The 13,456-nt window shown below is 38.6% G+C and overlaps 1 protein-coding gene across 1 annotated transcript in view; it reads left to right on the top strand.

Annotated features, from left to right (window-relative positions):
* The first annotated feature begins 3,750 nt into the window (after positions 1 to 3,750).
* Positions 3,751 to 13,456, top strand: part of LOC123246523 (gamma-aminobutyric acid receptor subunit rho-1-like) — a 66,038-nt gene continuing 56,332 nt past the window's right edge. The window contains exon 1 of the mRNA XM_044675388.1: positions 3,751 to 3,854. Within this exon, the coding sequence (XP_044531323.1) occupies positions 3,751 to 3,854 (104 nt within the window). The remainder of the gene's footprint in view (positions 3,855 to 13,456) is intronic.

Below are 13,456 nucleotides of genomic sequence, written 5' to 3'. Positions count from 1 at the left end.
ACTGTCTCTCAAAGCACCAAACAAATGAGGCTGTTTATTAGTGTATTTAGGTGGGGGTGAAATCCAGAAAATATGAGTTAAAGCAGTGATGGGCAAATTACTGCCAGCGGGCCAGATGTGGCCCCCTGAAATGTTCTACCTGGCCCCACCACATTATTCCTAATCTGACAAATACAATGAGTAGGGTACAATACCATGAAACTTCAAAAGAGTTGCCTTGAAAACAGACTGACAGATGAATATTTCCTTTCCTTTGGCCCCCTCTTTAAAAAGTTTGCCCATCACTGAGTTAAAGGAACAAAATTAAAAAAAAATGTGTGGATGTCCTAACATTTAAGGTGGACAGCAAACTTAGTAGATTAAATAATTGTTGTCCTTCATGCACGAAGAGGGCCAAAATAACATCACAGGTGTTGTCTTTCGACTTGAGCATAAACCTGATTTTAGTGAGGCAGAGTAGCATAGAGCTGTCAGGTTCGCTTTCTCTTCCAGTCATCAAAGACCAGTGGCAAGATAAAAGTCAAGATGACCAGGGATGGTCTGGGATGCAATGAATGACCTTGATGTATTCCATGTCTAACCAAGTGCTAAGCATTCCATAATGCCTGCTTTTGCTTTTTTGATGACTGTTGGAACAAATTGTTCTTATCTGCCCATTTGGCTGGGGGAACGTCTTCATTAGCCTGGGATAGACATAGACATCTCTCTAACTCAGACGCAGTTTGATTACCCTCAACTATGCGCTACTGGGCATGCCATAGCTTCTTGGAGTCGCAGGTGAGAGCTGGGTGGCAGGAAGACGCCAAACCCTAAAGAGGAATTGGCAAGCCCTCACAACAGTGGTAATAGTCTTCCCCGAACCCCACACACTCCCCAAAATTAAATAAGTAGTTCCAGAAAAATCTAAAAGCTAGTGGAACCTCATAGAAAGTAGAACCAAAAGCATACTTCTCTTTCAAGTACATTTCATGAACATTTTTGTCCCTTGACTTGCTTTTCTTATATCTCGTCCTCACTCCCTACTCTTAGGGCAATTGAAAATACTGTTTTAATTCCTAATAAAAAAAAATTTTGGAGTGTTGTGTCTATAACTTTCCTCCCTACTTCTTCCAAGGAAATCTTATGAATATAATCAGTCACAATGGGAATAATTTAGCCACAGTGTTGAACAAAGGGGTAGCTCCATTCAAATAACCTCACCCAATGGCTTAAAAAGGGACCTACAAGATTAACCAGGAAGTCACAATATCTAGGCCACAGTTTGGTAACCTCTTGTGACTTCAGATTCCCTTAATCTAATAAGGTACATTTCTAAAGAGTTGTCAGAGTACTCCAGAAAGGCTGACATACAGTACCCACTTGAGCAAGCCCTACCTTCTGAATGGTCCAAAGGTCTACTTGTTAAAAGTAATTTGTTCTGTGGGTTCAAGATTTTAGATGCTCTACCAAGGAAAAGTGGAAAGGGCAATTGATGGCAAGCTAGAGTAGGATCTTCTCTCTCTTTAAGTAGCCCTTCATTGCTTGACATGGGGCAGAGGCAGGGATAATGCAAATAATGGCTGAATCACTTTTGTTCTATGGCTTCTGTTGTCCATAGCAGCAGGGGTGGAAGAGTCAGATTTCAAGTAAGAGGACTTCAGTTTGAATCCCAGCTCTGCCAAATACTACCTGTGTGAAACTAGGCAAGCTTCGCTTGTCTGTCTGAGCATGCATTTTATCTGTAAAAAGCGAAGGTTGGACTCAATGACTTCAGGATAAGTTAGAGATAATCTTAGAGTGAAGGTACTAACATTAGGGAGAAACAGAAAAGGCTTCTCCTTGAAGGAGGAATTTTAACTGAGAGTTGAAGGAAGTCATGAAGTAGAGACAAGGAGGAAAAGCATTCCAGGCATGGAGGTTTGACAACTAATGAAAAAGCTTGAAATTGGAAGATGGAGTGTCTTGTGAAAGGAATAGCAAAGAGCTAAGTATCACTGGATTGTACAGAATAGAGGGGAGGAAGGTATAAAAAGAATGGAAAAGTAAGAAGAGATCAGATTGTGGAGGGGAATAGATATCTTCAAAATTTCCTTGCAGTTTTTAACTGTCTGATCTTTTCATTTGTTAACTCAAATTTCAGTCATTTAACAAGCCCTGATTAAGCAATAACTTCATGCCAGGTATTGTGCCAGGAGCTGGTAATGCAAAGGAAAAAAGTGGAATAGGTCCTGCCCTCTAAGAGCTTACATTTTATTGACTAAGGAGTGTGTATTTGTTTGATAGTGGAGGAATGGAATTCAGAAAACAAAATAACTCCATACAAAGTTCCTGTCTCCTATTGTTCACTCTTACTTGTGATACTATATACCTTGTTCTTGAGCTCTTGCTGGAATTTGAAGATAAATTCATATATTTTTCGTGAAGAAATTTCTTCATGAAGGTATGGAGGTGAATTCCTACCTTACCTTCTTCTTAGTTCTATGCTAATTCTGTTGTAGGAGCTCAAAAGAAATGGGAGACGCATAAATTTAGAGACATCTCCATCCCAAAAGTTCAGACCACCTATTTAACGCCTGACCTATGGTAGAGCCTTTGGAGCTCATAATAGCCTGATACACTGTGCATTGACAAAATAACATACACAGTGATGTTTTTTTGGTCCTCTTTAAGTACGAAGGACGATAACTACCATGCATATTCTGACAGTCACTGGGAGAGCTCCTCTTTCTTTTTTTTTTTTTGAGAGACAGATAAGTTGTGAATCATAGAAGTTTTATCTTTTTTTAAAACCCTTATATTCTATCTTAGAATCAATATTGTATGTTTGTTCTAAGACAGAAGAATAGGAAGGGCTAGGCAATAGGGATTAAGTGACTTGCTCAGGGTCACACAGCTGGGAAGTGTCTGAGGTAAGATTTGAACCCAGGACCTCCCATCTCTGGACCTGGTTCTCAATCCACTGAGCCACCCAGCTGCCCCCCTAGAAGTTTTATCTTATTAGCAACAGAAAGCTCTTGCCTCAATCAAGTCACTTGACTCACTGCCATCTCTTTTTCTAAGACTTACTCTACCTGATATTAAGTAATAGTGTGACCCTATTAGTCATGCCCTCATTTAAAAGAGACAGAATGAGATGATGTTTCCATCGATAATGACAAAATCGTCAATGATCGTTAAGCTACTTAATAGAGGGGGGAAACAATCAAAATACAACCCGCAGGAATAAGAAAACATAGTAATGTCTGGAAAGTTGACTTATCTCTGGCCCAACATACATTTCTTGATGATGATTTGTTGCTTCCAAACATTTGGCATCAAGGATTCTTGGAGTTTGTTTTGGTCTATTTAGAATGTCCTTTGATCATAAGCTGTTAAATACTTGCTTTTCCCTAGCATATTTCCAATATTGGACTTGGAACCAACTTAATCACAAATTTGTTTCAACCAAAATAATGGTTTGATAGGGAGACAGAAATTCAACCTCTCCCTCTCTCCTCTACTCCCTGCTACAACCTCCCACCCCCACCAACCCTGTTCAGAAAATCCCTGACATCTGACGTAGAGGGATTTATAGGTTTAGTGGAAATTGCTTTCTCCCGCTATCCAGATTACATACTCTGGGAGGATTTTTTTTTTGCATGGGTAAACACCCTTCTAATAATGAACAGACCAATAACGTCTTGAGAGAAAAAAGAATCTACTTCTTGTTTTGCCTGTTTTTCCTGAGAAAAGCTCTGGTAGGCTCTGGAACCCCCAAATATTGTCCACAAAATGAAATCTGGCCTCTTCCTTTTGTGGTGGGGATGGGTGTTGGCCACTGAAGGCAGAGTCCACTGGCAAGGAAGAGAAATACAGGAAATGGCTAAGAAGGGCAGGTGAGTACACGTTTTGAGAGAAAGAACTTAGGAAAATAAAGCTCTTATTTCTTGGCACCCTATACTATTACGAGGTATATGGTATTGAAAGGCTTTGTAGAAGGCTAGGTGGAAGGATTCCTTCTCTTTGCTCTCTTATGCATTGGTTTAGTTCTTTATACAATGGTTAAAGTGATGTTCGATATTTGGTTCTCTGTGACAATGCTGTAGTAGTTCATTCTTAAATTTCTTAGCAGTAAGGGGGTTGGCATGTTGCAGTTTTATTTACTTTTTCTTTGAATCAAGGACAGGTCTTTTGCCATCTGTAAACCAGAGCTGGAACAGATCTGCTAATCCTAGATGACTGATTAAACCCCTTAGTAATGAGAAGCGGATTCTCATATCTAATTAAAATCACAGAGTGTTAGAGATGAAAGGAACCTCAAAGATGGACTTCTAGTCCTTCATCTGGTCCATGAGGAAAAGTGACACTGGGAACAGGCACATAGAAAGTATTTAAATATTTGTTGAATTGAAGTGTCCGAGGCTATTTAGGGAGCTGGTGGCAGACACAGGACTGGATTTATTCCTGTTGTCCTGGATCTCTTTTGGGGACTTTGGAAATGGAAGCCAAAGCATTTCTCTGAAGGTAGATGGAGAGCCAGAGCCAGAGAGCCAATGACATCAGTTCTGGTGCCTGCTAATGGGAAAGGGAAAGTAATTGAACTGGCTGCAGATGAGCTCCAAAGGTGGTTGCCAAAAAGAGTACGTGCTAGCTTGTATGTCCAACCCTACCAGACCCAGCAGACTGGCTGGCCTAACTGGAAAAGGGGGCCAGAGTCCCTCCCTTCTGATGACACACTTTGGAACACTTACTAGGGGTGTGATTTATCTGTAAGGGGAATGATGTAACCTTAACTTTTTTATTAAAATGCCTTTACCTGAAAAATTTCCCCTTTGTCCAGTCAACAGAATAGAATGAGAAAGAAACAAGGGACAGAATGGGGACTCTGGTGCTAGAAAGACCCTTAGAAATAGAATTAGAATGTTGGAACTGGACAGCATCTTTGAGATCATCTTGTCCACCAGCCCCCTATGTGGCTGGTGATTTGAAACTAGAATTTAAGAGAGTTTAGGACTGAATATATAAATCTGGGAGTTATTTGCATAGAAATGATTATTGAAAGCTGATGAGGTTACCAAGTGAGATAGTATAGAGGGAAATGAGGGCCCAGACAAGGTTTGTGGGATATCCATAGTTAGTAAGAGTAACTTAGAGAAGAAATAGAGTGGAGTGGTCAGACAGGTAGGAGGAGAAGCAAGAGTGAGTCTCAGGAAAACCGAGAGAGGAAGGAGTACCCATGAGAAATAGGTAATGGACAGTGCCAAAGACTGAAAAGAAATCAAGAATGAGAATTGAGAAAAGACCATGAGATCTGAAAATTAAGAGATCATTGATGTCTTTGGGACAAATGCTTTCAATTGAATAACTGGCCCGATTTCTCAGAGTTTCACTGAGAAGGGGAGGTGAAATTTAATCTTACGGAGTCTATCTATGAGAACATAAATTCCCAGAGCTAGATGAAAGAAACTTTATAATTCACCCATATCTAATCCTCTCATTTTAAAGATAGAATAATTGAGACCCAGAGGAGTTAGTGACTTGCCCAAAATCATATGGTAATCAGTGTCAAAGCCAGGTTTCACCCCCAGATCCTTTGTCTTCCAATCCAGCACTCTTTCTACTGTACCACACTTCTAGATTATCTAAAACATACCCTTCCCTTAAGGTTGAAATCATCTTTGTAGGCTTCCTTCATTTTTTTGTCAGCTTTCCCCACTTAGACATGCATACCCCAATGCTAGAATGAGGCTGTAACCATGATATAAAAAAATACAAGGAATGTCAGTCATATTTTCTATGAAAAACTAATTCTTTCTAAAGCCTAAATCTTTTAAGGTCCAGCCTAATTTTTTCCAAGTCCTAAGTCTTGTATATATCTCTGGTCATAGGATGAGTAGGATTGGTCAGATAAGTAGGAGGAGAAGCAGGAGAGAGTAGTGTCACAAAAACCTGGAAGGAGTATGCAAGAGAAGTACATAATGGACAGTGCCAGAGGCTACATAGAGATCAAGTGTGGGAGGCCAATAAAAGAAAGAGTCTTAAACAGATGAAAATCTGAGACTCCTCTTTTGACCCCTTTTGTGATCCTTGTGATTTCTTGTTGAAAAGTATTGTGGCCTTATTGAAGAGCTTTAGGTTCCTAGAGGGCCAGCATTTAAAAGGTTAACACTCTCCCCTTTGGCCAGGAATGCAGCTGCCTGGTATAGCCAAGGCCAAAACCTTAGAGGGGTAATTCAACCCTGAGAAAAATATTCCCTGACTTGGCTTTCTGATAAGACCCAGTCAAAATTCAGCCTTGGCCTTGGTCTGTTCTGTAGCCAATGAGACCTTTTGTGTTTTGATATGACATAATTTATAACTTCTGCACATCTGCACAGTTTCAGGGGGGTCCTTTTGTGTGAAATGAGTCTCAAAATATATATAATAAACTCCATGCTCCTAGAGACAGAGCAGCAGCATGAGCTGACAAAAAGATCTTCATGTCCCATTATTTCCTTATCAACTAAACTGTTCTTAACAGATTATCAGAGATGATAAAGAGATCTTGAGAATCAAGGTGATAACAGAAAATTCATGTGATTCAGTCACAGGCAATTAGTGGCAAAGTTGGGAATGGATCCTGGAATTGGGCAACTGTTATAACTCACTGGGAAAGCAGATAATAAACTTTTTTTGTTGTTGTTTAGTCATTTTCAGTTGTATCTGACTCTTTTGGAATTCTCTTTGGAGTTTTCTTGGCAGAGATACTGGAATACTTTACCATTTCCTTCTCCAGCTCATTTTACAGATAAGGAAACAGAGGCAAACAGTTAAGTGACTTGCCCAGAGTCATATAGCTAGTAGGTATCTGAGGCTGGATTTGAACTTAGGTCTTCCTGGCTCTAGGCTTGACAATTTATCCACTGTGCTATCTAGCTACATTTATCTAATTGCTCTTATTCAACATCATAGAGACAGTAAAAGTATTCATTTAATGTAGCACTAGCTTCTACAAAGTCCAGGCCAACTAGCAAGATATAAATTATGTCAATTTTATATCTCAAGGAATAAAACCTTAGCAGCACATGCTTTAAAGCTAACTTTATGGAGTTTAATAGACAAATCTTTTTTATTTGAATAATAATAATAGTTACATGAATCATGTTCTTTTCTTCCCCTCCTCACACCCCACTTCTGTAGCCAATGAGCAATTCCACTGGGTTTTACATGTGTCATTGATCAAGATCTATTTCCATATTATTGATATTTGCACTAGGCTCATTGCTTAGAGCCTACATCTTCAATCATATCCCCATCAATCCATGAGATCAAGCAGTTGCTTTTCATCTGTGTTTCTACTTCCATAGTTCTTTCTCTGGATGTGGATAGTGTTCTTTCTCATAAGTCCTTCAAAATTATCCTGGATCATTGCATTGCTGCTAGTACAGACGTCCATTACATTTGATTGTGCCACAGTGTATCAGTCTCTGTGTATAAGGTTCTCTTTGTTCTGCTCCTTTCACTCTGCATCAGTTCATGGAGGTCATTCCAATTCACATGGAATTCCTCCAGTTTATCATTCCTTTTAGCACAATAGTATTCCATCACCAACAGATACCACAATTTGTTCAGCCATTTCCCAATTGAAGGGCATCCTCTCATTTTCCAATTTTTTGCCACCACAAAGAGCGTGGCTATAAATATTTTTGTACAGGTCTTTTTCCTTATGATCTCTTTTGGGTATGAACCTAGCAGTGGTATGGCTGGATCAAAAGGCAAACAGAATAGGGCAGCTGGGTAGCTCAGTGGAGTGAGAGCCAGGCCTAGAGACAGGAGGTCCTAGGTTCAAACCCAGCCTCAGCCACTTCCCAGCTGTGTGACCCTGGGCAAGTCACTTGACCCCCATTGCCCACCCTTACCAATCTTCCACCTATGAGACAATACACCGAAGTACAAGGGTTAAAAAAAAAAGGCAAACAGAATAGACAAATTTTTGGTGGTACACACAAAAAAGATACAAAGATACACGAGACATTCAGTTCCCATCGACCATATAATAATTATGAGAGCCAAGTAACCAATGTTTGATAGAGAGGAGAGAGAGAGAATATATGAGGTGAGACTCTCTTGTAGCTCTCCCCTCCAGCCGAATATACACTGGGAGACTTTGAGGGGGTGTCACCCCGAAACTGGGTGACCTGGATGGGTGTGCCACCCCACAGGAGTTGGGGGCAAGCCTTCCCTATAAGATGAGGTATGGGGTACCCCAATCTGATTCTGTGTGAGGATGGGGTTCACACAAGCCTCCCCCGAGGTCAGTCAACTTCATAGTGGGTGGTTTGGCTCCAAGATGGAGGCAGCCAGACCAAGCTGTGATTTCCCTCCCTCTTGTTGTCTCTCAGACACTCTGGAACACTAGGGGTGAAGGGCAGAGGGATTTTGGGGTGCCCTCTTCTCTATTTATATGGGGTCTGTCACTCAGGTGGGAACCTCTGAGGTTCCCACCCCCAAGTGTCTCCCTTCACCCTTTCTCCTTCTATTTCTATTTCTAGTTTTCTGTTTCTATCCTTTCTATAATTGTAAGTTAGACCTGAAAGGGTCTCTCAGCAAGGTTGGGTAATGGGGTAAGGAGACTAAGAAATTGCTCCCAAAATGGACTTCAAAAACTTAGCTCTCTCGATGGTTGAAGTCTTGCTGGGTGAGATGCGATGGAATCTTTGACCAGGGAATTGGGGTTTCGATGTCCAAAGAAAGATTCTCAGGAAGTCCTCAGGACTGGATTTGAGCTGAGATGTTCTCCTCCTCCCTCTCTCAGTCCTCCACCGGAAGTCCTCTCCTCTTCCTCTTCCTCCAGAGAAAACCCCAGAATTTCCTCTGGTCTCAACTGTCACCAACTGTCACCAAACGTCATTCACTCCTTCTCTGGCTCCTTCTGTCCCATCCCCCTTGTACAAATCCCATTCTTACATCCATCAATTCCTTATTCACTCTTCTGACCTGAATATTTTAATAATATTTTACTAGGCTACTATCACCAAAGATTCATCACTTAATGGATAGTTTATTGTCAATAAGTCAATCTTTGTTGTACTTGCCTAAACTGGTTCTCATAAAGCAGACAAAAGACTGCTGTTCCAGGATTATAAAATCTAGCAGAGTTTTTCCTTCACTTCACCAAAGTCAATCTTTATGGTACACAGAGAAGTGAAAAAAATATAGTTGAGCAGAAAAGAGCATAATATTTTTTATTTGAGTCCATTAACCAACCCAAGAAAGCTAGCTTAGAATCAGAAAACATTAGTACTAGAAGGAATCTTAGATTTGCAGTGGGCTATGCCAGCTCCTTCATTTTCCAAAACCCAGAAAAGTTAAATAATTTGTTCAAGATCACATAATGAGTTAGTAACAATGTCAAGACTAGAACCAGATTTCTTGTCTTTTAGTTAAAAGTTTTTTTCATTAGTTTTTACTTGTGTGACACTGGGAGAATTACTTCATACCTCTGGGCCTCAGTTTCCTCATCTGTAAAACAGGGATAAGATTAGGTGATATTTAAAGCTTAACATCAACTCTAAATACGATCCCATGATTCATCCATTTGGATCATGATGCTATAGTTAAACTGCCCTTGTCTGCTTCTTGACACATAATCCAAATTTCTTATGGATCAATTCCATTTGTTAAAAATAGGATTGATCTTACTTTAGGATTCATCTTTCTTTAACTAGATGATCACTTGAAATCCTTCTTTTATCTTCAACATTAAGATCCTCAAAGTAGTTGATACTTCAACTGTTTCACAATCTTATTAGTGTGGGTCTTCTCTTCACCAGTATAGTTCACTTCTGTTGAAGTACTAATTTGCATTAGCTACTCAGCTATGGCATTGTGTACTTATAGTTGCCTGAGATTGGATCTCAGATTCCTAGATATCTCTTCTTCTGTTGCAGGAGAGGAGGAAGAAGAGAATGAGGGGATTTTCCCCCTCACTTCTTTGCTAGAAGTCCAAGGGAGAGTCCACAAAGTCCCAAGACCCTGAAAAGAGGAGAAAAATAAATGAGAGTTCTGGTGTGAGCAATATCCTAATCTCCAGATTCTATGTTGGTTGAGCTAATTTTCCATTAAAAGGTACTGATCAGCACTCTGGGCAAGATTGGTTCAAGGGACTAAAAACTTAGTCTGTTGACATCATTTCTGGAAGCCTGAATACAAAAGAGCCATGAGGCGTTTCAGGATCCAATATTTGGCTGGTGAACCATAATGGACAACTCAGGCAGGGAAGTTTTAATCAGTTGGATACCTATCCTTGTTGAACATCCTTCTCCTGCTAGGGTTAAGTAAATCTCTTTTTGTTAACTGTTGAATGACCCACAGGAGTCTCCTTTTGTTTCAACGTTGAACACAAACGAGTAGGAGACCATTTTGGCTCCAAGTTAGCCTAGAATAAGAAGTTAATTCTCTTTTTAAGTCTACTGAATAGGTGAATCATCCTGCTCACCAATCAGTCCCCTTTTGTGTTGCCCTTCCTTTCATGGAGGCCAAAAGACCAGATCATCCAGCAACCTCTAGTCTTGTGTGCCATTTAATTAGGGGCCAAAATAGATATGTAGCTGGAAGTGACTCAAATGCATGTTTAGCTCCATCAATCCTTGCCTCTACCACCAACCAAAAGCCTCTGATCCTGCCTGTCCTTTAGAAAGAGATCAGAGAGCAGCTAGGTGGCTCAGTAGATTGAGAGGCAGACCTAGAAATGGGAAGCCCTGGGTTCAAATCCAGCCTCAGACATGTTTTGGTTGGATGACCCTGGTCAAGTCATTTAACCCTCATTCCCTAACCCTTACCACTCTTCTGTCCTGGAACCAATACACAGTATTGAGTCTAAGATGGAAGGTATGGGTTTAAAAAAAAAAAAAAGAAAGAGGCCAGAGCAGGTGTCTCCACTGCCAATGTGTCTCCATTACCATGGAACCAGAGCACATTCTCCATAGGCTTGCCCTTTTTATATTCCATTGTCCGCAGAAGTTTCTGGGACAGAAAAAAATTTGCCATCTGGGGTTCTCCTTTCATCAGATGAGCTTATATTCACAACTTACACATATATAGCACTTTTAAAAAATGTTCTTTCTTATTATTATTATGAACTTGGCAACAAATATTTCCTTATAGGATTATAACTGCGCTTCCTTCTAAGTCTTAGAGCATCTTGTGTGTTGCTGGTTTGTAAGAGTAGATGCCACTCTGGATTGGCAGAGAAAAGACTCTGTGTGCCTGGGTAAAGAACTCGCCAAGTTGGTGGCAAAGCTTCTTAGGGAAGACAAGCAAATAAAAGACACGCCGGGGAGATAGTAGACATAAATAGGAAGCCAGGTACAATATATCTGCACTTATTCAACATTTTTGATTCTAGATTGCTAGAATCTCCTCTGGGAAAGTATGTTCTTTGTCTTTGGGACCAAGCTGAGATCTCATCTTGCTCATAGCTAAAAAGTTAATTCAATTTTGTATATTCTACTTCAAATAGACTAATTAAGATTCTCGGATATTCTTTTTGTATATCTTCTCTGGTTCCTATTTGCTGTTTTGGGCTTACTTCTCTGATTTCTATTTGCTATCTGAAGATTTTTGGTTTATCATTGAATGGATTAGAGTTCTAAAGTCTTTCAAAGTTGTTATTCATTATAGTGTTATTATTATTACATAAATCCTTCTAGTTCTCAGTTCTCTGCTTTTCCCTCCTACAATTCCTCTAACAAATGTCTTTTTTCTTTTTTTTTTATGGGAATAAGATATGACCTCAGAATGGTTTAATTTTTATTTATTTTTCTTATTACTAGTGACTTGGAACATTTTTTTCACACAAATGTTCATCACAGACATCTTTCCTTGAGGGCTGCCTCTTTATATCTTTTCACCATTTATATATTGGAGAATGGCACTTGTTTTAATTTATTTGTATCCCCAGATCTCTTGGATGTTGGCCTTTTACCAGAGAAATTTGTTTAAAATATTTTTCCAGGTTAACTAATCTAACCTAAACTGCATTATTTTTGTGCAAAACATTTTCAATTTTATGGAAATAAAATTGTTCTTTTTGTCACTTTGTGATTCTATCTTTTGTTTGATCAAAAGCTCTTCTAAGCATAGCAAATAATTTTGTTTTCTCTCTCCCTTTGCTTATTCCCTTAAATTCTTTTCCTTGTCTTATTACTAGGGCTAATATTTCTAAAACTATATAAAATTAGAGTGACAACAATGAACATACTTGCTTTACATCAAATCTTAAGGGAAAGGCCTATAACATTTCTCTATTATGGAGCTGGTCAGGCTACCTCTTGGCTTTAAGTTAAGCATTTATCAAGCAGCTACTATGTATACATATATACATATATCTTACTATATTTATCAAGCACCTAATATATATTAATTATATATTCATATAATCATAAAATATAATAATATTATATTTATATTATACAAAAATATAATTATAATAATTTATTGTATTATTATATAATTAATATATATTACATGCTTGATAAATATATTATATATATATATATATATGCATCTATATAATATCAGGCACTGTGCTAAGAGCTGGGGATACAAAGAAATTTTTTTAAAAGTCCCTGCTCTGATGCTTTCAGAAAAACCTGAAAAGATTTACATGAAATGATGCAAAGAGAAGTGAGCTGAACCAGGAGAACAATGTATACTGTAACAGCAATATTGTATAATGATCAACTAGGAATAACTTCATTATTCTCAGCAATACAATACAACAATCCAAGACAATTCTGAAGGACTTGAGGATGAAAAATGCTAGCCACCTCCAAAGAAAGAACTGAGGGAATCAATTCGAATCAAAGTATACTAGTTTTACACTAGTAAACACCTTATTTTCTTTGTGTTTTTTTTATATGTCTTCTTCCACAACAGGACCATTTGGAAAATGATTTGCATGATATCATATGTATAACCTATATCAAATTACTTATCATCTCAGGGAGGGGGAATTTTGAACTCAAATTTTAGCAAACTATCATTAAAAATTGTTTTTACATATATTTAGGAAAAATTAAATAGTGAAATATAAAAAAGAAACTAGGGAAAAGAAAAAAGTCCTTGCTCATAAGGAACACACAGTTTAATAAGGAAAATAGATAGTATTTACTATATAAGTGGGGGGGAAGGTCAGAGTCTAATAATGGTGGTAGATACTCTTTACCTTATTAAGTAATAGTCCATTTATTCCTCTGCTTTTAAATGTTTTAAGTAGAAATGAGTATTATATTTTTGAAAGCTTCTTCTGATATGATTTAGGTTATTAATATAGTTTATTATGTTTGTAGTTCTCCTAATATAAAAATATATAGCACTTTAATACTCATAAAGCTCTTGTCTTGCAACAGGCTAGGGAGATAGAATAAGTCCTTTTATTTCCATTTGACACAGGAGACAGTGAGGCACAAAGTGACTAGCCCACCTGGTTCCCACTCATTGCCTACTCTGACTCCCC

This window comes from Gracilinanus agilis, chromosome 4, assembly GCF_016433145.1.
Source record: "Gracilinanus agilis isolate LMUSP501 chromosome 4, AgileGrace, whole genome shotgun sequence".
Taxonomy (NCBI): Eukaryota; Metazoa; Chordata; class Mammalia; order Didelphimorphia; family Didelphidae; genus Gracilinanus; species Gracilinanus agilis.
Note: the sequence above shows the minus strand (reverse complement) of the source record. Positions and strands in the feature narration are given on the sequence as shown.